Source organism: Choristoneura fumiferana, chromosome 24 (assembly GCF_025370935.1).
Source record: "Choristoneura fumiferana chromosome 24, NRCan_CFum_1, whole genome shotgun sequence".
In the NCBI taxonomy this organism is placed as follows: Eukaryota; Metazoa; Arthropoda; class Insecta; order Lepidoptera; family Tortricidae; genus Choristoneura; species Choristoneura fumiferana.
This window is the reverse complement of record NC_133495.1, coordinates 4,995,321-5,021,285: the sequence shown is the minus strand read 5'-3', so window position 1 is coordinate 5,021,285 and position 25,965 is coordinate 4,995,321. Positions and strand designations below refer to the sequence as shown.

General features: G+C 36.2%; 3 protein-coding genes across 9 annotated transcripts in view; 2 read left to right on the top strand and 1 right to left on the bottom strand.

The window, feature by feature from the left end:
* The first annotated feature begins 213 nt into the window (after positions 1-213).
* Positions 214-7,682, top strand: LOC141441996 (transmembrane protein 14 homolog). Its single transcript, XM_074106900.1, has 4 exons — positions 214-494; positions 5,247-5,294; positions 5,733-5,823; positions 6,876-7,682. Exons 1-4 carry the CDS (start codon positions 419-421, stop codon positions 6,994-6,996), a joined length of 336 nt encoding a protein of 111 aa, XP_073963001.1. The 5' UTR covers positions 214-418; the 3' UTR covers positions 6,997-7,682.
* A 783-nt stretch (positions 7,683-8,465) lies between these two features.
* Positions 8,466-25,965, bottom strand: part of sona (sol narae metalloprotease) — a 233,509-nt gene continuing 216,009 nt past the window's right edge. For 2 of the 6 annotated variants that reach the window (XM_074106888.1, XM_074106891.1), the window contains exons 7-17: positions 24,881-25,013; positions 22,353-22,482; positions 17,172-17,314; positions 16,380-16,435; positions 14,201-14,327; positions 13,466-13,630; positions 12,779-12,895; positions 12,317-12,431; positions 11,537-11,652; positions 10,666-11,220; positions 8,466-9,495 (exon numbers count right to left, since the gene is read on the bottom strand). In XM_074106888.1, coding sequence (XP_073962989.1) covers positions 10,683-11,220; positions 11,537-11,652; positions 12,317-12,431; positions 12,779-12,895; positions 13,466-13,630; positions 14,201-14,327; positions 16,380-16,435; positions 17,172-17,314; positions 22,353-22,482; positions 24,881-25,013 — 1,640 coding nt within the window. In that variant the 3' untranslated portion in view covers positions 8,466-9,495; positions 10,666-10,682. Of the gene's footprint in view, positions 9,496-10,665; positions 11,221-11,536; positions 11,653-12,316; positions 12,432-12,778; positions 12,896-13,465; positions 13,631-14,200; positions 14,328-16,379; positions 16,436-16,675; positions 16,729-17,171; positions 17,315-22,352; positions 22,483-24,880; positions 25,014-25,965 lie in introns of all 6 variants that reach the window. The other 4 variants (XM_074106892.1, XM_074106889.1, XM_074106893.1 and 1 more) reach the window with 4 other exon arrangements.
* Positions 10,227-22,336, top strand: LOC141441994 (homologous-pairing protein 2 homolog). Of its 2 annotated transcripts, XM_074106897.1 has the most exons (5): positions 10,227-10,721; positions 13,663-13,721; positions 19,019-19,171; positions 19,398-19,656; positions 21,756-22,336. In XM_074106897.1, coding segments are annotated over exons 2-5 (543 nt in total). In that variant the 5' UTR covers positions 10,227-10,721; positions 13,663-13,720; the 3' UTR covers positions 21,886-22,336. The 2 variants fall into 2 exon arrangements, with proteins under 2 accessions (XP_073962998.1, XP_073962997.1); XM_074106896.1 differs by lacking the exons at positions 10,227-10,721; positions 13,663-13,721 and having other exon boundaries at positions 18,792-19,171.

The following is a 25,965-nucleotide window of genomic DNA, read 5'->3' as shown; positions in this document are numbered from 1 at the left end:
CATCCAAAAACGTATAAAACTTATTGCTTTGTGATAAAGTTTATATCTAGATCAGCAAAATGACGTCGTCACGTCAAACTGTAAGAAAACTAAAAGAAGATCTCCATTCTTCTGAAGGATTTCGTGTTAGCGCGTGTTTATCAGTGGCTCAAATAGCACGACCGAAATGATATCTGTCTGACAGTGACAGATAGACTGACTGACAGTAGTCTTTTTTAGGCATCAAAATATCGTGAAAGACCAATGAAAGACGTAGTTTATCTCTAAATGATGTCCTCCATTCATTTCATTTGTCAATTTTGAAATATTGGTCTTTGTATCGTATCGTATTCGTATCTGCTCAGTTCAATATTGATAAGATAATAAATCAAACTAAAAACCAGAACTACTGAGTCAGTTTTTCATTAAATTAAAAAACATGGGTGTTGATTTCTTTGGATTTGCATACGCCGCGACGGTTGCTGCTGGCGGTATTATGGGTTACGCAAAAGCAGGTATGGATTAAACTTTTTATATATTCTTCATTTTCTTATCTCTTATTACCATTCGGCGCTGTCATCGTTCATCCACCATCACCGCTCATATTTCGTTTTCTAGAATTTTTTTACCGTACAACGGCAAAACAAAAACTACTAGACACTGGCAAAATTGTCCTCTAATGGACAGAGCCATATTTTTTTAAAGAAACGACAACAACGATCTCTTATTAGTCTGTGCTTTAATCTATCAGAAGTTCAAAATGTACAGACAATTTTGCTGTTCAATATTATTGTCATCTTAACAACAACAACTTACTTACTTACTATTTTTCTAACATTGATTTAAAATAAATTAGTTGCTTGTATTCACAAGAAAATCCTTATTGGTATTTTGCAAATGGTTAGACTACAGTATGAGTATAGGTACTATAGTATTATTTTAATATAAAATTTAATTACCTTTTTTATCACTAGGCACAGAACTATTCAAAGAATGTTTATTTTCTTAAGATTATTTTAGCCAAGTTGAAATTTTTGAATCATAGCAAAATTATTGACAAATAAAAGGAGTGATGAATTTAATTGGGCGGAAAAGCTTATTTTCAAAAACATATGAATAAATTTTATTTTCAGCATAGGTAATAATTTTATACATACTTTTATAGTCTGTCATGTAATGCTATATTGATATTTGTATGTTTTCCTAATTGTAAAAAGTAGGCATTTGCCACAATTATGGCATCAGTCAAAATTTGATAGATAATACTGAGTGGTGAAAAATCTGGGCCTCAAATGTGTGCAGAATAGGTAATTTTGTATGAAGAGAGGACCAAATTTTGTGCTGCCAAGTAGGTATATAATAAATCAGTAACATGTTTCAAAGCAGTGCCAGATTTATATTTTTTAGGAGTGTGGGCCACTTTATATTTCCGCTGCCCCATGTACTTGTTGGACTTTATCCTCTGAAATCGAGTGAGCATCCTCTGAACTCTGCTGCCCCTAGGATGCTGCCGTTCCTAGGCCGCGGCCTATATGGCCTACTGAAAAATCCAGGACTGTTTCAAAGGGTTAAGACCTGATTTTCTGTGCAAAAACTTTAAAGTTCCAGAATACTCCAGGCATCTAGTATTATATCATACTTATAAAGTCATTGTGATTGTGCACTGTGTTAATTAAATATGTGGCTATCACACAATGACTACTCAAGTTTTGATTTGCCATTGTTATCTTAATCAAAATAATGTTATGCCAATCTTTGCTTTATTACTAAGGTGTTAGCTCACACTGGAATGGTCTCCACTCATTTATTATTAAAACTGGGGCCACACTGCCTATGTTTGGTATTAGGGCCTTAACACAGTTACTTTAATCAGTGTTGCTATTAATGTGATACAATTAAAAAACAATATTTTGTGAACAAGCATCATCATCATAATTGTGTCATCTTTTAGTTCATTAACACATTCGCGGCCACATGCGCTACGGCGCTACGCTCGTAGCGCGTAGCAACGTTTTTACGCTCGTAGCGTGTAGCAGCGTTTTTCCGCTTTGTAGCGAAAACTGCCTTCGAACAGAGAACTCCCCTAGCGGGTTCTTGGCGCTGAATGTGTTAAGCATCATCCATTCATAATCCTGTCCTATACCTATTGAATGAGCTGTTCATGTCTAAAATATATTTAAAATTTAATCTTGAATATTTTAGCACCTTGAGTACTAAACTCCCTAATAAAGATTGATAAATTTATGTTAATAATCATATTTTCTATTTAATAATTACACGACACTAAACTAAAACACGCGGAATAGATTAAATTGAAGTATACAGAATAAGATAATACATGGTCCTGTGATCCAGAATATGTGGCGGCACCAACAGCCTCCTGAAGACAATAACTGTAAGGAGTGAGTGCCCAATGATGCAACACTTAATTAAAAACACATTGTCTGTAGCCAAATATTTATAGTAAGAATACTAACTAAAATTGTTGATCTTGTTGTCTGAATAAATGAATTTAATTGAATTGAAAGTAAGATTGATAAAGATTTTTATCAGAATTTTTGATTAGAAATTTGATTTGGTGCTCTTTGAACTTGGAAACATTTGTAATACAAAATCAAAAAATTCTGGAAAATATTTACTGACATGTTCAGTCAGACTAACCCAACCACCTACTGAAGTCTAGGTTAGTTTAAAACCACTTTCATTGATCAAAATCTAGAGTTCAGGCAGGGGTTTGACACTCCGCTCCGCACTAATCATTAGGCGCGCGGCAGTTAGTTGCCGCTCCTCGGCTCGCACGCTGTACTTACGCTTCGCACGTGATTTGTGTAGTTACCTACTTATTTTATTTTGCAACAATGACTTCGAAACGATATAATCCGTCTGAGTCATACTGTTGTGTTTACGGATGTATAATTAAAAAGAAAAAGGAATCGGAAATATAATTTTTCAACATTCCGAAAGATGTTGAAAGGTCGTTCTCTTTACTTCTCTAATTTCCTAAGTCCCTGCCTGGTAATATTTTCGTATATTTGTAGTTATCTACTGATAAAATTCTGTAATTGTTTGGTCAGAAATAATATTAAGACATGGTTTCGCCAATACAGAAATCTGGTGTAGGTAAATAGGTAAATAGGTATGTTAAGGAATATTTACTTGTTTATTAAAGGTAGTTTATTGAATTCATATTAATACCCATTGTTATCTTTATTCATCGGCGAGTGGGAACCCTGTGCTCTTGCCGCCAAACCGGTTTCGACTCAACGGTGCCCAACGGAATATGAACGCTCGTGTAACCTGATGAGTTTCAATTTCGCGTGCAAGTCGTAAGAGTAGGTAACGATTTATACCTAAATTTGACTTTTGTTCGAGAGAGTCCCTTCTGTACGGTAGTAGATACTATTACTTATTCTGTGGTTCAGGTATATTAGGTCTAGTAATCAATCACTCATGATCATATTTTGGGATAAATTCAGTTTTGGTTGATATTTTAATTGCAGTGTTTCGACCACCTTCCTAATTCCTACACAATCCGTAAAACATACAATGTTTTCCATCACATTTGTGAGAAAACAAAGTAATATTTTAATAGATAATAAAATTAAAATAGTTCGCTTTTTCATTTTTATAATACACAGTAATATAAATATGAGATTATTATAACAATTTGTTGAGCAAAACTGACAAACAGTGATTGAAGTGATGTTAACTGGTTGTTTATTCGCTAAGGTAACCTTTACGACTAATCACACCTTTTTACTGCTGTAAATGTGTCTGAATATTACCTATTGTTTGAATATGTAATGTAAACGTAAAAAGTTTTTCTTGAGAATTATTAGTAGTTTAAGAGTAAATAAACTTGGAATATTCCGTATACAAAATACGGAATCCTTCGAAAAATATTGCTTATTTTTTTCGTAATGGCTACGGAACCCTATTTCGGGCGTGTCGGACACGCTCTTGGCCGGTTTTTTCGAGATAAAAGAAGCCTATGTCACTCTCTGGCCCATAAACTATCTATATCTATGCCAAAAATCACATAGATCCGTCGCTCCGTTTCGACGTGAAAGACGTCGTGTGTTTGTATGTTTGTGTGATACAAACACCCCACACTTTCGCATTTATAATATTAGTATGGATATGGATAGTATACACCAGTGACGTGATGTCGTAGCAATTCCCACCGGATTGCTTTATTTTACCAAACATCAGTGATAAAAGGTATACCAACGGTTCTGAATATTATATAGCCCTTAATAAGGTAGAGAGAGGCGATTTAGCGACCACTTGCATTGAGTTAGAAACTGAACCTTATTAATTTCATAATACGGACGGCACAATTTCGATTGTAACTATTGAAAATACGACTATATTTAAAAATACTCTTTGTCAGGTATGTACCTGTTCGATAGCTGCTTTTGATTCTGTGGTAGTATGCTCCAATAAATAGGGCCTTATTAAGGGTTAAGCGGTTTCGCCACTACAGGCTACACCAGGGATGGGGAAATAGCGGCCCGCGGGCCAAGTCTGGCCCGCGACAAGATTTAATCCGGCCCGCGATCAAAACCCGTCATCTAAATTCATCTCCTCATCTCTGAGTGTGTTTTACGAGCTAGGTACTTCAAGTAACTTGGAGCCTAATTTCGACGCTTTAATTAATGAACAGTCAAAATTTCATCTTTCACACCAACCCAGCACATCAAAACAATACATTTATTAAAGATGCCTACATGATTTATTTTGGTTGTTACTTATGATTAGAATATATATATTTTTTCGCTAAATGCTCCCTGGCCCGCGGATATGTTGTAATTATTGTGTATGGCCCATCTCTAAATCTATTTCCCCATCCCTGGACTACACCAATCCGAATCCGTGAAAATACGGTCCAGGGTAGTCGTAATCGTAAAACTGACTGGTGAAATAGGATGACCGAAATCGGATCTAGTACGCAAACTACCGTACTAATAGTTATATTACTATTCAGGACCATAGTTTAACGGATTTGAATCGAGTTTAGTGCGAAAGCACTCTGATAAACTTGTCCATAATAAAGGGTCATCTATAATATAAATTACGTCACTCATAACTACTCATTAGTCATTAAAGAGGGGGGATTTTTATATTAATATAAGTCTTTCAAGAGGTGAGGGGTCTCAAAAATAATGGTAGTAATGGATAATAAGATTTTATAAAAAAACATATAAATTATATAAAAAATAAAAAACTTAATTAGCAACAATGAAATATTTTGTTATATTTTTCAGGATCAGTGCCATCTCTTGGAGCAGGTATTATCTTCGGCTCCATCTTAGGTAAGATTTTATGCAGCATATGCATCTCATTGTTGAATACAGGTTTCCTCACAGCGTGAGAAGTTTTGTCGCGATCGCGGGCTTCTCAGGTGTGTGCAAAGATCACGAACACACACCCCATTCTCCTTCACCAATGTGCTTATGGATTCGTAAAAATTCAGAAGTCATAAAAGTAGCTAGGCTTTGACGATCTTTAGTGGTACTTATAGATAAGTTGTTTTTAAATAATTAGAAACAGTGAAAACGAGACGTGAAATCGGGTAAATTAAAAGAAAAGAGAAGAGTTTTTTTCATGTGTGCCTAAATTCATATCTCAACTAAAAAAAAATGTCCCTAGCATTCAGTCAGGGTTTTAATTAAAATAATACCCTAATCTTCTACCCTTTTGATCAATCAGGGGCTAAAGAATATATTTTTAACCATAGTTTTGTATTGTAGGTTTTGGCGCATACCAAATCAGCAGAGACCCCACTAACTACGGACTGATGCTCGGAACAACGACGGCTTTAGGAGGCCTTATGGGTTACAGGTACGTTGTCTTTATTTGTATGACTACTATATCATCATTAGCCAGAGTTCGAAACTCGAAGTTCGTATCGTATCGTCTTTCTCACTCGTATGAAATAAAATTAACGTTAGCGGGACGGTACGACAGACGTAGCCCTACAGAGTGCACCGTTCGGCCGGTACCGTTTATCGTATCGCGTGTGTGAGAAAACTACAATCTGGTACGATTTTTTAAAACTACCATCGAACGGAACAGTATCAAAATTACAATAGATAAACCGGAACGGATCCGCCATCGGAACTGAAATTAAGATCACTTCGATAAACTGTAGCGTGTGTGGCGTAAAAAATCCGAACCGATCGAACGGTGCAGTTTGATCACAGAATTTTTCATAGCGTCTCACGCCGAGTTAACACGGTATTGTGCTGCACGTTTTTTGCAGTATACGTCGAACCTTTGTACCGAACGTTTGTACTGCAAAAAACGAACGACATGCGAATGGTTCTATGTACAATGTATGGTCATGAGAGTTAATTTGAGACCCATTTCATCAAAAAATCCTTTGAATTGTCTTACAAAATGACAGATATTCGGTCTTAAGTGGGTCCCAAATTAACGTTCGTGACCGTTTGTGCCAATATTTATTCCTTTCTGCAAAAAACGTATAGTAGACAATGCCGTGTGAACCACGTTTTAGGCGTATGTAGGGGGTGGGCTGGGTGCCCCGTGCCCACCCCAGTATCATCTAGTGCACACGCCAGGATGTTGGGCTACCGATTCGAAATTCTATAATACTTCTATCTATCTTGATATCTTCACACAAAAATCCAGGCCGCGCCTCCCTGAAAAATAACCCTAAATACGCCATTGAGCGTCTGTGGGCCATATTAAGTAGGCCTTAGGCCTAGGATCTTGAAACGCCACATTGAACGACAGTTTGCAACTACCCGCAACGCTCGCGATGTCGTCGCTCCACCTGATAGAGTGTTCTTTCTGGTCCCATGGACATAGCTATTAAGCTACTAGTATTTTGCAGGCAGAGTATGGTTCATAAAAATCTTTTTTTTTTCTAGATTCTACAACAGCCGTAAATTCATGCCAGCCGGCATAGTGTTCGTGCTCTCAGTGGGTATGCTGGTCAGATTGCTCGCCAAAAACGTCACCGCTAGCCCGGTGCCCATCAAATCGGGTTAAGCATTACATTTGAGTGATAAATAATATTAAATTGTTGAACAACTTTTGTGAGGGAAGTCAAAATACTGATACTAATGTCATGTGTAAGGTCTTGCTTTTTTCGAGTAGGTAAGTAATTGATTTCTTTAAGTATCGTTGAATAATTTCAACTCGGATTCAGAACAAAAAAAAACATTATTTTAATATGAACGAAGCATAATATTTAATATTATTTATTACTTCGATTTAATTGTATAGTTGTAGAATAGCATAATTGGGACATATTGTTGAAATCTTGTAAAATAGTACTTTCTTAAGTCCAATATACATTGAAATACTACTTTAAAAGCGCTGGCCTTTATTACAGGTTTTTTTTTATATATGACGTAATCGGTTTTTACCATAAGGTATTTTTAATTTAATAATAATAAATGCGATAGCAATAAGTTACAAAAATGTAATTTGGAAATTTGAGCCTATTTTAAAGCCTTCCCCTTATAAAAAGTTTGTACTTTAAATACGTTAGGTGTTGGGTGAAAACTTAAGATTATTTAAAGGCCAGCGCACACTGTTCATTTTACGCATTTATTGTACACGTTGCACAATATTAGTTGTATTTTATTTATAACTTTATTTCTAGGTAACCGTGAAGAAGCATGATATTTTTTATATTATCAAATGTGGCAAATAAACGGTGTTGGGACTGATTTTTTTTAATCAATTATTAGAAAATGTAAGAAAAAGCCACACTTAACCTTTCATATGCTTGGTTTGGTACTGCAGGGCTAATACGAAATTCGAAACTCGAAGTTCGTATCGTACCGTCCCTCTCGCTCTCGTATTAAATAGTATAAGTGTCAGAGGGGCCGCACGATACGAACTTCCAGTTTCGTAGTAGACCTGCTGATTAGTGCAAAATTTTAGGCTCTTTTTCTATTTTTATCTTATTCAGCTTTATTGATATTATTTGAGACAACAATGCAGGCTTGAGGCTACAATGCAGGGTTTTTTTACCTTCCGCGTTCGAAAGATCAACAGATCTTGCTTCAGTAATTAATAAGCCCGGAGGCGTTTGCCCCAGTCATCTAGTCGTGACAGCCAATGGAATGCTTAGACGCCACGTTCATCTATAAATGACCAACATTCAACTCGAAATTAATCCTTCTGCAATGGAATTAAAAATCAAGTTCATTTCGTCACTGCTTTGAAAAAATCTCGTATCTAAAATCAATATGTCAACAAAATTGAACCTTGATGTAATGTTCATAAAGTTCACTCAGAAAAATAGGTAAGAGTTTTCTTTAAAGTAGTGACGATTTGTTGCTGGTTTTTCTGTGGCCTACAGAGCATGTCACTTAGTTTGTTTTGTCGCGGTGAAGAGGTTAATCAAAATAGTATTACGATACGATAAGGTTATAGAACTCTTGCAAAAACATGGCAATTTTTAGTTGGCAATAGAGGTAGGTGGCAATCAAATGAAACAGCACATGTAAATTTCATTATTTTCTATTTTTTTCTTAATATTTAAACAATTTGGGCAGAAACTAAAATAAAAATTAAGTATACATAACATAAATAGTTTGGACGTAATAAATAGGTAGTGATGTATCGTTCACGGCAAGTGTTGTGATTTTAGACGTAGACAAACATTTTGAAATTTTATTCTATTGGTAACTTTCGTTTTTAAAGTACTAGGTGCCATAAATAATGTGAATTATAAGAAAAGGCTTAAAATTAGAAAACTTAATTTCGTGTTTAGTGATGTACTTACATTTTGGAACATTTGTTTATATGTCGCTCCAAAAAATTGGAGTTTACTACAAAGGCCGCGAACCAGTCGCTCTGTAGACGTTTTCAAAAAGTCATATACATATAAAACTTATTTCAATATCAATCTTAAAAATAATTGTATAAAAGGCACTTCGTGGCAGTTTCTTTTACGTAACCTTAAAAGAGGCTATTTTTAACAACCATTTTAAAAGTAGTCTAAGGAGTATTTCTACAATGATCCAAAAACCGACCTATTTCAGATTTAAAAAAATCTTCGCTCTTTCAGTTTTTACAAAACTATAATCTAGTGTACTTATAGACTTCATTATTATTAATAACACAATCACAATGTAATATCACACACAGAACTGTGTCCGACACACACAAAAGTTTTGTCTTCAGACACATTTAACACACAACGCGCGACGCCATCCCGTAATTACCCGCTGAATATTATATAACAATTATTACCATCCGTAATTAAAAGTTAAATAAACGCGAGCAAAGAGGCTGATCTGCTTGCATTTATTTATAGGATTACAGGGATTAATTAAATGATTACCACAAGTAATATTCAATTCTACGGGATATGCGTACGTTTCACAATCTGTAATGTAGCTTAGAGGCTGGAAACGGACTATTATGGTAGGCTACGTAGGTCGTGGACCTGGTTATAGTCTATAATAGTCTCTGGCATTCCAGCTAGGCAGTCTTCATTGTTCGACCCGCTCGATTCGTTAATGGCGGCTGCTGAAACATAAGACATGTGTTAATAGAATAAAATTGATACAATTTCGAGCTAAGCTGAGCTTTTATGGGCCGGCAACGCATCAACCCAGCCTATGTTTTGGATGTCCATAGGCGGCGGTGATAGCTTTCAATCAGGTGACCCGCCTGCTCGTTTTCCCCCGTATAAAAAAGGCTAATATAGTCGTACTTCAGCTTTTAAACTCGTTGACTCATAATTTTATATTTATTAAACTGAAATGATCAGATTATCATAATAGGTATAAAAAGACTCCTAAAAATTTTAAAAACAAATTGTAATTAATTATAATTGTAATGTAACAACGAAATTAGGCTACTTATAAAAAACTTTAACTTATGGGTTATATATTTACAGTTGTCTAAGCTACTATTTACACTTTAATCAAATAGAAAATTACAATTTACAATCTAAGAGCAAATTAAGTATGTCAATTAAGGGTTTTTGTCACAAGCTACCTGGCGTTAGTAAAGTGTCACGTTTGGGATAACTATAAGTCAATCTCAAGCAATATTGTAACGTCAAACGGACCTCAAGATCTCGTGAGATTCGTTTGACATTTGTGTCAAGTTTGGGATGCGTTTTTTAACTAAATGATCCAATCTCAAGCAAGATTACAACGTCAAACGGACCTTACGATACTATTCATATTATCGGTAGTAGAGTCATAGTTCCTTCTGAAAATGATGTTTTTATACGTATATACATATTTACATTTTCAATACGGAAGTAGTATTTACTTAACATAGAAATCTCACGTATATAGACAATTAAGAATATTCACTACGGTATTGCAGGCACAAAATAATGTCGGAAAGATGAAAAAAAGTTCAATATTTTGATCAAGAAGTTATGTACAAACATGTAAGTAGGTATGCATTCACAAAATGTTATGTGGCGTCCAATGTGTGATTATGTACACGATCATATAAAAATTACAATTTGTCGCATTTAATTACAACTGCAATCAATCTTTAATCAAAATAAGATTACAGCTGTATTAAAACAAAGGAACAGATTGCAATTTTGTGGTTCGATTCGAAATGTATGAGGAGAGTATGTAAGAAGACACAATGATCAGACCATGTAACAGAAACACCATGACGGAAGAGTGACTCCAATGCTGCCAGATGATGACTGAGTCGTATCCTTACCAAGTGTTATTTTGGCACTACTGTCGTACAATCTCTCCACTCGTCAGATTCCTTTGGTAAGAGAACAGCAATCTCGCTGGTTCTATTTGAACTCGTTGGACATTGGCATCAGGCCTTATGGAGTTATCACTTGATTTAGCTTGTGAGTAATGTGTCCCAAACTTGTAACTTGTCCGCACTCCTTTCTCTGGGTAGGGGTTCTTAGTGGTGGACCTTCCGAAGAAGTTTTGGAAGTCATCTTTGCTATAGAAACCTCGTTTCGGTTCACTTTTTTCAACTTCTTTGGTGGTTCTTGAGAAGAAGTCGTGGAAGTCGTATGGACTTCTGGTCGTTGATATAGAGTATTTATTTAAAGATGGTGGGTAGGTGCTGATGCTAGTCGATGTTTTTTCTGTATACTCAGTCGGTTTTCTTGTTGTATAAAAGTAGTATTTGTATGGGCTCTCTGTTGTTATAGATGGCGTTGTATATATTGAGTTGGTGGTCTTGTAACTCGAGTAATACTGTTTGTATGGCGTCGATGTACTAGGTACGATAGGTGTCGTTGCTTCGTAACTATTGTAAAATAATTCATATTAGTATGTATTTAGTGTGGACTGTACACATACTGACTTCAATGAGAGTGTGTTGCGGTTCTCATTTTTTGTGTCAGTTTTGTGAGTATCTTTAAAAAGTTAACTTAAAATTAAAATTATTAAATGTTCGTAAAAGTGTCGTTATTTGTCATAGTGATAAAGTCAGAAGCCATATTTAACTCTTGTAATTAATTAATAATCAAATGATTTCTCAAGTTTCCTCATATTCTAAAGTTATATTAATTTCTGTTATTAATAATTAATTACTATTGGTAATATATAAGGGCGAAACCGACCTGGTAATGTTACCGTAGAACGGGCTCGTCTCTGGACGTACGTAGCTCGGCGTATGTTGCGAGTAATCCGGTATGATGTTCTCGTGTTCCGTTATACATCTACCGTTTATGCAGTACTGGAATAAAACGAAATCTTTATAGGTAAAAATGGGGAAGTAACGGTAATATTTAGAAATTTTGATAGCCGTAATTATGTCGATCAGTGGGTGACAGAAGTGACGTCACCATGCGCTAGTTTCCCGGTTGTTGTAACTAGTGATGTGCCAAAGGAAACTTTCTAAAATTGCGTAATTTTCCATATATGAAAATTTCGATAACTTCTCACAATCAACTTTCCGTTTCTTAAATTTAAATTTTCTATATTTCTTGTGAAAATTTCCAGAAATTTCCGAGAACTTCAACTTTTTGAAAAATTTCCACTTGCACATCTGTAGTTGTAACAGTTGTATCCGGTACTAGGCGGTACTAGGGTCACTAGTTACTAAGATACCTAATGTTTTGCTGACAAACGATTAGCAGATTTTCGTTTTACAGACAACGTTTTGCCAAGTACCTAACGATTCGCAGGATGAAGTCGCAGATGAGTTATTACGCAGTGCAACCTTCTGACCCCATCGGCCATCAGCCCTGCGAACAATGTGCCCCGCCGACTTGTGTGTTTAAGTATTTATTTATTATTTTGGCAATAGTGGCGTTTTTGAAAAGCAGGCAGACAAGCAGACCTGCGTCCTGCAGTGACATGACGTACCTATATAGGCCGAGATAAAGTTAATAAGTTACCTGTCCATCCCCACACGGCGAGCCCTCGGCCGCCGGCCGATACGCGACGCAGTAGCCGCTCGCTGCGTCGAAACAAAACAGTTGCGCGCACACTCGCTCGTCTTTGAAGCATGCGCTGAAATAAATTAAATAATTTAATTGAACTGATAAATTGACAAAATATTTAATACTCGCCCTTAACGCAGTTGAATCAATATTATGGGATTTTATTGAATCCCCGTAGGAGAACGTAAAATAGTAACAAACGCACAAACAAACTTTCGCTTTTCAACATTGTAGCAAGAATGCAGTTTTAAAGTTACAAACATAAAAGTTAGGTACTAAATATAAATAAATCTACTAGGCCCTAGATTCAGCTTGCTTAAGTATTGAGTTAGACATCTGTCGCATGTTTTCCTGAACATGAAATAACTTTCACGTTGTTGCTACTAGATGGCGCTACTTAACTTCCACTTAGGTTACCTTGTGCCTCGATCCTTGCGGCACTGTGCGTCTAACGTCAACAGGCGGCCAGGGAGCACCCTCGGCAAGGAGTCGTCTTCGTGTGGCGAGTTGTACAAACATGTCGCTGTGTCGCCGCTGGAATTATATGTTATTGGTTGGTTTGTAGTTATAACAAATTCAACGTACAGAACTTTCTTCAAGTAAATATTCTAAGATGTCTGAGACCGTCCTCAGTTAAACTACAAGAATTTGGTACTAAAACTTCTAAGTTTTTTTCTAGGTTGCAAGTCTTACATGATGGAACCCGTGTGGGCTTTACTAGTGTTACAGCGTCAATTGGGTACGCTCGCAATCGCATTCACTGTTTCTTTCTATCCTCGTCTTACACTGTGTGTGAGAAAGAAGTGGTGAAATGATTGTGAATCCAAGTGCGTTAGACAATAAAGCCTCTGGTTTTGCCTTTCTATACCAGATGGCGGTAAAGTTATAAGCGCGTAATTTAGGAAGTCATAGATTGCCACTAAAGAGTAATAGAACATATGTCATATGATAAGGGATTGCGAACGACAGTATTGGAAGCTCGAAGTCGAAACAACTTTATGAGTCAATATTCGTAATTCCAGTGTGTAGCGCCCGTGTGTCATACATACCATCCGTTTTCTACTCTTTTGTTATTAAACCTTAATTAAGGTAAAAAAAACTTACTTCAGGAAGTGATGGAAACTTTGCACGCTGCATGGCGACCAGCGGAACCCTTTTTCCGTGTGTCTAAGGTCCGACATAATAAAACCGTCTTCCCACCGACATTTCTCAGCGCCTGGGCCGCCAAGATAGGACGGCGGCGGGCTGCCATCGTGTACTGCTCCTAGTCTGTTAACATTTTTTTTATCTGTACATTTCAGCTATTCAAAAACGATGCCATACCTATGATATGCCATTGTGCGTCAGTCAAGACGAGCCAGTAAGTGAAAGGTTCTAAACCAGCATACTACGAAACTCGAAGTTCGTATCGTACCGTCCCTCTCGCTCTCGTATTAAATAGTATAAGTGTCAGAGGGATCGCACGACACGAACTTCGAGTTTCGAGTTTCGTAGTAGACCTGAAGGGCCTTAAACTACGAAGTACAAAATTCGAACTTCGTACCTTGCCATCCCGCTAACTCTTTTATTATTTAATACGGGAGTGAGAGGGACGGTACGATACGAACTTCGTAGTAGCCCCCCCTTGAGAAACTTTTAGTATTTTTTTATTATGTTTTTTTCTTTGAGTTTAAATACAAGTTAAGGGATTAAAAACCGTGCAGTAAAGTTTTTTCTGCTTGTAATGCTTGTTATTAATGTCCATTGATTATTTAGCGGAAAACAATACAATTTTTCGACCATAACTTTAGTTTCACTCTCGCTCGTCGAGTACTTATGCACACATTTGGCTATACGTACAAATGTCCAACTTCATGGGCGGCGACGATAATTCCAGAAAAGCCACCGGTGTCCTCAATAATGGCCACAGAGTTGACCTTCTCCAATCGCTTGTTCACCACGCAAGCGCCACCGACATACGCGAACCCTAGAGACAAAACTTAGTAGTATTTTATGCTTTTTAGCGCCAATTTCACAACGTGATTTACAGTCAGACATGAAGCGGCAGCACCGAATATTTTACTGTAGTGTGTTGAACCACTATTGCCATTTCGGAATAACTGTAGTATTTTTTGTACGTTGTGAAATTGGAGCTTGCAGTCATATTATGTTGACTAGAAAGTCAAAATTAAATAATAAATTGTGGGAACAACAAATATTTTTTTTTTATTGGATTTGTATTAGATGAATTGGGAAAACGGGATGGTTTTAAGAGTGATATTTTATTTAAAACAACTTACGCAATTAATATAAACCTATTACGATGATTTCAAATGCGGTGAGACCTTTAGCCAAGTTCAATATAGTTATATCATAGTATACTTACTTACAATTTTAACAGAGAAACAGTAGAATAAATAATAATATTTAATTTACTTATGTATGTATGTACACTAAAATACTTAAAAATAAAGTGCCAAACGAAGTTAGTGTTAGGGCATGCAAAAGCTCAAGCCGATTTAGATTATAAATTATATTATACAAGCACATAGCGTTCAAACCAAAAAATACAACGTTGTACCATTCAAGTCTCAATATTTTGTCACAACGTCCCGACTTCTTTGTTGTAAAAACGATTTTTTTTTCTTCGTAGGTTTTGTCTTTTGAGATCCCGCCATTTAAATGTCCGAATTGTACACGTGCACAATTTCGACTACCTACGTATGCAGGGGGCTACTACGAAATTCGAAAAATCGAAGTTCGTATCGTACCGTCCCTTTCTGCCTCGTATTCAATAATATTTAGCATCAGCGGGACGGCAAGATACGAAGTTCGAATTAACTTAGCCCTTCTTAGTATAGGGCCAGTTTATTCGAGACTTTACTTACGCATTGATTTCGCGTAATTTTAGTTAAAATATTGGAATATTGTATGTATGGAATATGATATAATATAATTAATTTTGCAGCGATTGTTCAGTTAATACCTATTAAGGTACGCGTAATGTCCTTTGGTACGCACATTTTTATAATTATAATGCCAAAGTGAGTAGGTATGTTCCGCTTTCACGCTCAGTTCTCAATCGATCGTGATAAAACTTAGATGGATAGTTTAAGACCCAGAGAAAGACATCTTAGGATAGTTTCCTAAAAATCGTATAGGTCCCGCGGGCGCGCATTAAAATAATTCTTTGCAGACATAAGTCGCCAACAAGTCGTAAGTAGTTACATAATGACCTCATGGCATTTAAGGAAGGTAGGGGCCCTACTGGTCCCCCATCTTTACGCAACTCCCATAGTAATTGCAGATGATACAAGTATTCCTGTGAACTTTAAAATGTCGCGGTGTCAAATGTCAGAGATCAGTTGCAGTTCGCGATTTGGTCAAAAGATTTATAGCTTTTAATTATGAAGGCAATCTTATTGCGATTCCCGATTATTTGGCGAAATAGTCGCTTTTAAGTCAAATAAGTATAGTATTCGACCTGTTTTATGTCATCAGTCGGAGTTAATTGGCACACTACTGTCAACACTAGTTCAGACAATACTAAAGTTCAAGTTAACTTGAATAGTTTATGGTCCGGTTTTTAATCTCATGCTATTATGTCACACATTCAGTAGCAAAATGTTGAAGAATTCGGTTAATAAAAACAGCTGTATGTAGGAACAGCTTTATTTACGGCTTTTTAATACAAAATAATCATACGAAACAGAATTACGATGATAGTGAGAGAAGAAAATATTAAACAAATGCATTATGAAACTAAACTACTTACAGAACAGTCGCATGATCTATAAAACAAAATATACATAATAACAAATTGAATAGGTAGATACTCGTTACAAGTTTCTAGAAGAATGGACTGCTGCGGAAGAGACAGATATTATTCACAAGGTGCTCATGACTCGGATTGAGGTAGGTCTGAGTGGCGTAAGGTGGGTCAAAGTGACATGGATCAAAGTGACGTGTACAAAGAGGTGAGGGACTAAATGAACCAGGCGTGCTTTTGGGAGGATCTTTTAGGTTTTTGCCACGCTACCTGCTGTCCCTCTATTGCACGCATCATTCGCGTATTGCCTTCTGCACATGTCTAGTCTGAAAGGGCACGAAAACAAAACTCAATAAATCTTTTATAAACATCAAAATGTCGTCTGGTCGTACCTAGAACTCTTAATGTTAATCTAACGTGGTCTTACATTCAGCGCCATTACCAAATCCTTTACCTCTTAATTATAAATTATATTAAAGCGTTTAATTTCACTCGCAAGCTGTTAATGCCGCGCCTTCGTTACCAATCGCAAAATCCTTAAAAAGACCTGTTTATAAACAATTTACCAGCGGTGCCTTTTGTACAGCGACCACCCTTGCGTCGGCGGCACATGTCGTATCTGTAGGTAAAATGGTTGGGCTTGTCTTCATTCAACTAGTCAATTTAACTTTATTCTAACTAGTAAATATAACTAGGAAGTTTTCAAATTTAAAGTTATAATAATGGCGCCAAATCAAAATTTCAAAAGAAAGATTTACTCACCTGACATCCTTGAGAGTAGAAAAATATTGAAAATTACATTAATGCAGAAATCAATCTGGCATCTTATTATTCTATTTAACTAATTTATCGTCAAATTTGATAAATTAAGATAAGGTGAAAATTATTTACACTTTTTAAAACTTTATTTTTAATTTCTAAAACTCTTTTTAATTTGGATTAACTTTTAACCAGACCACAGATAATGTCAAATCAATACAGTTGACAGTTCAGGAGTACTACCAACTTTGAGTATTTAACACTATCGTGGATGGATAAAAGTAGAGTCCGAATTGTACTTACTTGGTGATAGCAACAGCGATATCGTAGACGGGTAGCCGGCGCTCTCTGAACAAATACTTGCCCATGTCAGTGAGCGCAGCTGCTGAGTCAATGGCGTCGCGGCCAACTCTATTTCTTTCTAAGTACGGTGTGGCGTCACGGCCCTGAAAATAATGTGAAATGTTCTTTGCGCTAAGTAGGTATTAAGTACTATTACAATAGTCTTTGTAATGTCTTTCCAATTTTCCTTTTTCGAATAGACTCTAAACGTCAAATTTGAGCTAAATCAAATGAGCAGTTGCTGTGAAAAGACGATTTTTTTGACATTTCTGTAAACTATACGCCATTTATTTTAACATTTGAAACTTAACGGTAAAATTTGCACACGTTTTTAAATGAAACAACGAAACTATTTAAAATTATGTTAACTTCTATACTAAAAACATAATAAATACCGCAAATAAATGTGCATGTAGGTATTTTTAGTTCATTTGTGTTCGAAATACCGAGAAACGTGTGTTACAATTTGACCGTTAATTCAAATCTTAAATTGAACGGAGTATAGCTGTTTTCTGTAAACAGTAGCGTAGATCTAAGTTTTAATTAACTAATGTCTAATGAGCCACAGAATAGCTAATGCAATACAGAGATCGCGCTCGTGATAATTTTTGTAGTAGATATAAGAACTAACTTATATCTACTTGATGTCTTTGTGAATTATTGCACTTACATTATGTATGTATGTAATCTCTTTATTGTACAAAATAAGTAAACAAACACAGATGACAAACAATGAAATATATGTACAAAGGCGAACTTATCCCTTTAAGGGGTCTCACCAGTCAAACTCTGAGTGGATGAGAGGAGCATTCAGTCAGGGACAGACAAAAAAGTGAGTTTAAAAATTAAAATAGATAGTGGAAGCTACAATACATTGCTTTAAATAATATAATACACAAATCTATAAAAGAATCCTAACATAAAAATACGCCTCCTATATACAAATATACAAACAAAATAAGAATAATACGTACCAATACAATAAGCAAAAATAATAATACCATACATATCAAAGGGACATTTGACATTACATATCTAAGGGACCTCTAAAGGTACAAAGAAGGCTCAATTTTGGTACCTACATACTAGTATATAGTTTTTGTTAACCCTTAGCTGCGCCTTCATGATTTAATATTTTCTGTCAAAAATATGAAAAATTGTTAGAAAGCATCCTTTTGATAATGAAGAAAATATTTAAGAAAATCAGGGCAAAAGTTTAAATTTTCATTTTGTTTTTTAACGCTATGGTATCATTATTGATACTCCATGAAAATTGTAGTTAAAATTGTATTCTGGTTACATAACAGAATAAGGTTTTAATAAAACCAATTAAAACGATTAGATAGATTTTTTTTTGAGAAAATATAAAACCTATAAGTAGTATCATTTTTGGTACCATATGCATCTAAGGGTTTAGAACTGAATAAGATCAGCAGGGCTTCGTGTTTTGCCGTCCCGCTGACGCTTACTTTATTTAAAACGAGAGTGAGAGGGGCAGTGCGATACGAAGATACGAACTTCGATTTTAAAATTTCGTAGTAGCCCCTCTGGCTTAATGTGCATTGCACATTAAGCCTTTACCTTTAGATAAAATGACGATAAAAAAATAAACGTCAAATTTAATTCGCGGATTTCGCGGCATTTTGTGAACTGACTGAGTGAGTGGGTCTTGCTTGACTTGAAAAACTTTCGTTTTATGTTTGTATTGTTATTACCTACTTATTTTAAATATTCAACTATGGCCAACGAGGCTGTTTTAAAATATTTAGTTGACACTAATCGTCCTTACTCGTGTGCTGACGTAACAGTGAATCTCCGCGGCGCTTTCTCGAAATCCGCAGTTCAAAAGGCATTGGATTATTTGAGTGAAAATGGCAAGATTCGTTGTAAATTATACGGCAAACAGAAAGTATACGCTGCTGTACAACTTGAAAATGTTGAAGAAGAAGGCGACACAGAGGGTAAGTACATGTTATCTATGCAAATATAACATAGACATAGCACTCTGTTCACAACAAGTCGTTGGCTGAGGCCAATAAAAAAATATTTTGGTTCCTAGTTAATCTGTTTCTTTATGCAGCAGAAATACGTTCATCCATTCTATTACATAGTTAAGCTACATTGTAAATAGATGTAACATTATAATATTATCCAAATTACACTGCATTAAATATTCTTCTTTTTCAGATTACGATGCACAATTCAAGTCTCTCTCTGAAGAATTATTAGAAAAAACAAATGCCTTAAAAGCTGCCGACATGAACCTTAAAACGGTTTTGTCCGCTCCTACAACAGAATCTGCCAAGGCACAGATAGAGGAGCTCAAAAAACGGATGGAGGCATTTGAGACAAAATTAAAAGTGTTGAGCACATCCTCTAATGTAATAAGTGCTGAGGAGAAGAAAATTATTATGAACGAGCATGGTAAATTGTTGAAGGAATACAGGTACACAACTTATCTTATAGATTTTAGACATACCTACTTGTTATCTTTTTAATATACTTAATAAAAAATGAACTGACTGATTCATGAACAGGAGACCCTTGGACCTAAAAGATTGAAATTTCAAAGGTTTCCTATTTAATGTAGATAATGTAAATGACAATGAAATCGTTAAATCAGTAAGAGTGACAAAGTTACAGAGGTACAATAGAACTCGGGTATAGAAGTATCAGATTGAAGACATCATAGTTCTGTCACACCGCAGTTATTATCAAAGTAAAGTTAGTTGAACACTTCAGTTGAGCTAGTGCTCCTTAGGGCTGTCAAGCTTCTGGTATAAAAATTGTATTGAATTCCAACCATTTTGAACCAGTTAAATTATGGGAAGTGAAGTGATTCGCTAAATGACAATTACGTGACAAGCTTAATTGTCTTTTCACTCACAAACTAAACTTATTATGATTTAAATAATCCTGATTCAACTAAACACATTAAGTATAATAAAGGATAACTGGGATAATTATGCTCTTAGGTTAAATATTAAATATTCATATTGCCATTGGGCCACAGTTTCTGAGAAAAAAATAAGGAAGCTCAAGTTTTGCAAGAATTTCGCGGAACAACATAAAATAAATATTAACATTAAATTTAATAATATGGTTTAGAATAGATATTTAATTACTACTTAAAGGCGATCAATATGTTAATGTCTTAATTAACTTGCTATAAAAATAAGGGTTCTAAGTAAACATTATTTTAATTGTTTCTCTTGAAATTAAGTATGTATATTTTAATAACATCACGTTTTTAAGAAAGCTTTTTACAACCCAGAATAGAGTAAAATGCTGTTTTTATCTCGTTTGTGATCTAAAACAACATAATAAAGATGATGAATTTATTGCCTCATTGTAAAATCATTGGCCTTGGATGGAATAGCAGTTAAAGAAATTTTTTATTATTGCACTGGCAACATTGTCAGGGCTGGATAATTCTCCCTCCCCCTACAGTTTGCAGGAAAGTTGGGTAGTTTCAAGTTTCAAGTTTCATTTGGTGTACTAAAGCCTCGTTAAAATACTAGATAAAAAAAAAGTCTCAAGCGTAAAAAAATATTATTTTATTTGGTCCGTCAGTTAGATTAGGTGTCATAAAATATTGGGAACATTTTTTTTTGTCAATCAAACAAAAAATTACAAAGATGATGTGTGTCAAAAATTTGTGGGAAGCCCGTGACGGAAAGGTATCGCACAGAGGGACGTCACGTGAATCTTTAACTGGCTATATCTTCATAAATTTTTGTTTAATTGACAAAAGAAAAAAACCGGCCAAGAGCGTGTCGGACACGCCAAGATAGGGTTCCGTAGCCATTACGAAAAAAAATCAAGTAATATTATGTGCGTTATAACAACACAATTAAAACACTTAAGTACTACAGTCTAAAATCTATTATCAGAAAAAGAGCGTATCTTCACGGCACTTACGTCCTTTTGTTGAGAAGCGCAGTTTTTCGGCATTAACTTAAAAACGGTATATCCGATCATGTTGAAACCAATCTTTGTTGAAAGTATTTATTAAACGTTACCTTTCCATATTTTTTGCATATTTTTTGGACAAACGGTTTACAAGATAGAGGGGGGGACGGGACACAATTTTTGCTACTTTGGGAGCGATTATTTCCGGAAATCTTCACTTAATCAAAAAAGTTTTGGAGAAACCTTACTATATTTTCAAAAGAGAAACACGTTGATGCAAGTTAAAAAATTTTTTTTTCTATTTCTGTTACGTGTATGGAGGTTCCCCCTTATAAATATTTATTTTTGTAATTTAACTACAAAACTAAATAGCGGCTTTGACAAGACATCTGTACTCCAAATTTCATTGATATACATCTTGTAGTTTTCGAGTAAAATGCCTGTGACATACGGCCATTATGGCTCCGGAACCCTAAAAATACGTTCAATATTTTCTTATAATCTTACTGATGGACTAATTAGCCATTTTTAAGACGCTAGCCTATTTCTTCATTAAGAAATTTACCACTGTCTCCTAAAAATAATGAAAAATAATTGTTTTCTTTCACAGTATTGCCTTTACTTTTTTCACAGGCAACGTAAAAGAATCTCCACAGACATAATAGAGGCTGTATTGGAGGGGTATCCAAAGTCCAAGAAGAGTTTGTTAGAAGAACTATGCATAGAGACTGACGAGATGGTCAATTTTAAATTAATGACTTAAAAAAAATAAAGTAGTTTTATGAAATTGAAATACCTATATTTAAAATACATAATTAATTGCATTAATGAGTGCTAAGTTAGGGAATGAAGAAATATATTTGTTTTATGTGAAAAAAATACATACATATTTTAAACCTTACATGTGCGTGACCTGTGTGCTTAATCTCGATCATGCAACTTAGGAGGTTTAAGGGGTGCCAAGGGGGGTGCTAACCGCCTCCCTCCGGCCAGATGGGATCCAAGAAAGGCTGGTCGAAGCTGGATGCGTCGAGCCGAGGACAGGGCGCAATGGCGCTCATTGGAGGAGTCCAGCAGTGGACTGTTATAGGCTGATGATAATCAAGCCATGGCTAAGGTCCTTAATTGCATGTGAAAAGTTTAAGGTAAGGAATTTTATAGGTAATGGTCCTTGCCAACCAAGTTAAACTTGCCTAGCTATCTGACGCTGATCGTGCAAGATTCACTTACCCTGGATATGATGATACCGGCGATGGAGATCCTTATCCTTGGTCCTTTCAGCAGCTTGTATCGAAGATCTACTCCATTCCAGAAGGACACGAAATATCGCTTGATTTGTACGTTGTCACCATTGTGTAATCTGGAACACATTATAGGTAGACCCTTTGATGAGTTATGGTAGACCTTAAAAGTGTCTTGTATATCTGCTAGGCGAGCAGGTACCTAAGAGGCGTAGCTTAGCTATTGAAGGGCTAGGTCGCGCTGTAAGTAAGGATTTCGATTCTTTCCAGAAAAGAACGATTCTCTAACCGAGCCCTGAAAAAACGATGCACAAAAAAATGGAAGTCAAAAAGATCGATTCTCTAAAAACCGATCTTTTCCCTAGTTGGTTTTCGAGTTCGTGTTTTCAACAGGTAGGTATAGAAATCAAATTATGTAAAAAAGGAAACCTTAATAATCGAAATTGGAAGTTCGTATAATACCTCTTATATACTCTCCTATACCTTGATACCAACTCAACTAAATTATACATATAATAGTAGATTGTACAACAAGAGCATAAAACGAGCCATTTTACCCAAGGCGTTCATATAGCCACCCGAGCAGGTACGGCGAGGATGGATAGACTCGTCGAGGGGAAAATGTGTTTAATGCTCGAGTTTTATACCCTGCTTTTCACTTCGATTGAGAGAAAATTAAATAGCAACAGTGGAAACAATTGTTAATATAATTATACATTTTTAGTTTTATTTATTTATTTTTGTTTGTGGCTGACACCTGATTACCTACCCTGGTCTCAGAGGAAGATTTTACTTTATGCACTAGAGCATAAAAAGTCATTTTATGACGCCTAGACCCCGCATAAACACGAACTTTACGAGCATGAGAAGTGAAAAATAGTTTGTTCCGTATTCGTCGTGTTCCAAATTCGACGTACTCCAGATTTGTCATTTATAGTTTGTAAGTCAGAGTCCGCGGGGCCCCCTGAGCTTGGGGGCCCCGGGGCACTGCCCTGTCTAGCGCTCCGGTAGCAACGCCACTGGATACGACTCTATTTCAAGGGCCAAGTAGGACGTGTCAGTCATTTTGGCATGCTCCGCTGTGGCAGATACTAATGCAGGTGACTGCAGAGCTACTACGAAACTCGAAGTTCGTGTCGTGCGGTCCCTCTGACACTTATACTATTTAATACGAAAGCGAGAGGGACCGCACGACACGAACTTCGAGTTTCGTAGTAGCCCTGCTGTACCGCGTAGTAGCTCTGGGGGGCTCGAAGTTCGTATCGAACCGTTCCTCTCACTCGTATTAAATAATATAAGAGTCAGCGGGAAGCCTTATCTTAATTTAGCTTTAGCTTAAAGTCTCAGATTCATAACTAAAAATACATAACTCTACAGAATTAAATTATAATAGGTATACACAGTTCAGTGAAGGGAAACCCAAATGACCGGATTAAGGAAAAAGTGAATCTGCAGGTGGCTTCAAAATGGCCGCTTAATCTCATGTTGCGGTTAAAAACGCATTTTTAATTGGCCAATATATTTCGTTTTGATACGTCATGCGTAAAATCTGAGGTCATAGTTGTTGTTATAGAGACCTTCGATACTGCCTAACTAACTTCCTAATTTTTATTTTTTTTTTTTAATATTGGGCCCTTACCTATGAAATTGGCGATTTTTCTATCGTGCTTCTAACTATCGTAACTTCGATAATATAACAGACAGAAGATATTCAATTTTACACATTATTTTGACTTCATCGTGCAAAATTTGACTGTCATAAAACTTAACTAGAAAAAAAATATGTTGAAAACCACGTTTATTTTTGTTTCAAGAATTTAGTATTTAATTGTCGATCCAATTTTTTTATTTCTATTTTTAAGTTGATTCTCATAGTTACTTTATTAGCGTCTTTAAACACAAACATAAGTTACCTACATAAACATAACGCTAGCATTGTTATCGAAAATACAAACTGAAATATAGATGCACAGAAAAACCAGAAAAATAAGACCAGCGCTGGGAATCGAACCCAGGTCCTCGGCATTCCGTGCCGTGTGCTATACCGCTACACCTCCGCTGGACAACGATACAGACACGAAATTCTCCTATGCACCTCATATCTCAGCTTGTGTTGTTTAAGATGGCGCGTGCCGTGGTTCTAATTACAATGTCATTAATGTCTAATTTTGGCAAAATCACGCGTGTTCGTGGATATGGCACTAGGTATACCGATGTTAAATCTAGCGTGATCAAAATTATTGCGGCTTGTCCTTAGGTTGTCCTAATAAATGCGGGACTGCGGGACGGTTGGTTATAACGTTTAACTGTTTAACCGAGCGCTACGTTCGCATATACTATCGATGATTTCGCCATTGTTGAGGTTGAAAGGCGCAATCGGTTGGCCCTCGTTTAAAAGCTTCAGTATTCGGTGATGCCTCAGTAAACATCATTAGTATTGGAAATGAGCAGCCAGACAAACAGAAACGAGTGATTCTATGAAGGTTAATTTTATTTCTGTTAGGTTGGTCAAGTTACCTGTAACCGTCGTAGTCGACGATGACGAGAATCTCCGGATAAATGACGTAAGGTGCGTCGCGCTTCCGCCGTGAGTGATCCGCCGACCGCTTCGCCCTGAACCGCTTGGCAAGGTGGTCTGGTTCCATGAAAGCTGCAAAAACACATCATCATCATCCCAGCCTATATACGTCCCACTGCTGGGCACAGGCCTCCTCTCAGAACAAGAGGGCTTGGGCCATAGTTCCCACGCGGGCCCAGTGCAGATGCAAAAACACATAAGATGATTAGAATAATATATCTAAATCTACCTACCCTAACCTAAGCCTACTTTTTTTGACTGCACTCCCTCATCTCCTATGAACTAACCAAGGTAGGTACGCTACTTTCGATATTTTGACCGTTGACTTTTTAACTTAAGATCTATATTAATTTTCGATATTCAGAGTCCCCCATCGATCACATATACCTAAAAGTAGAAAAATTAAAAACAAGTAAGCAAAAGCAAGGGCTTAGTCCCTTCGGCTAGTAAAACCTAAGTCTACCTACTCTTTTCCCAAAGGGCCGGCAACTCATCCGTAAATCATTTTATGGGCTCCATAGGCGGTGATTGCTTCCCATCAGATGACCTGCTTGACCATTTTCCCCCTATCATATAAAAATATTGGTATAATATTTGTGTGACCCTAGTTATTCTAAACCCAGCTGTTGTCCACGACTTCAACGGCGATTAATTCGTTTATCGTGCACTCGCGGGAACTCTACAATTTTCCAGGTCCAGAATACAAATTATCTTATACTCCGTTTAATTTAAGATTTGAATTAACGGTCAAATTGTAACACGTTTCTCGGTATTTCGAACACAAATGGACTAAAAATACCTAGATGTACATTTATTAGCGGTATTTATTATGTTTTTATTACAGAAGTTTACACAAGCGAAGGTTTTCACAGACGCGAAATATCGCTAGATGGCGTTAGTATCGTGAGGTCCGTTTGAGGTTTGCTTGCGATTGGCTCATATAGTTATTTAACCAATCACCAACAAACGTCGTATTCGTTGTAGCAGTTCATCTATTTGACGACTAGGTGGCGTTAGGGTCACA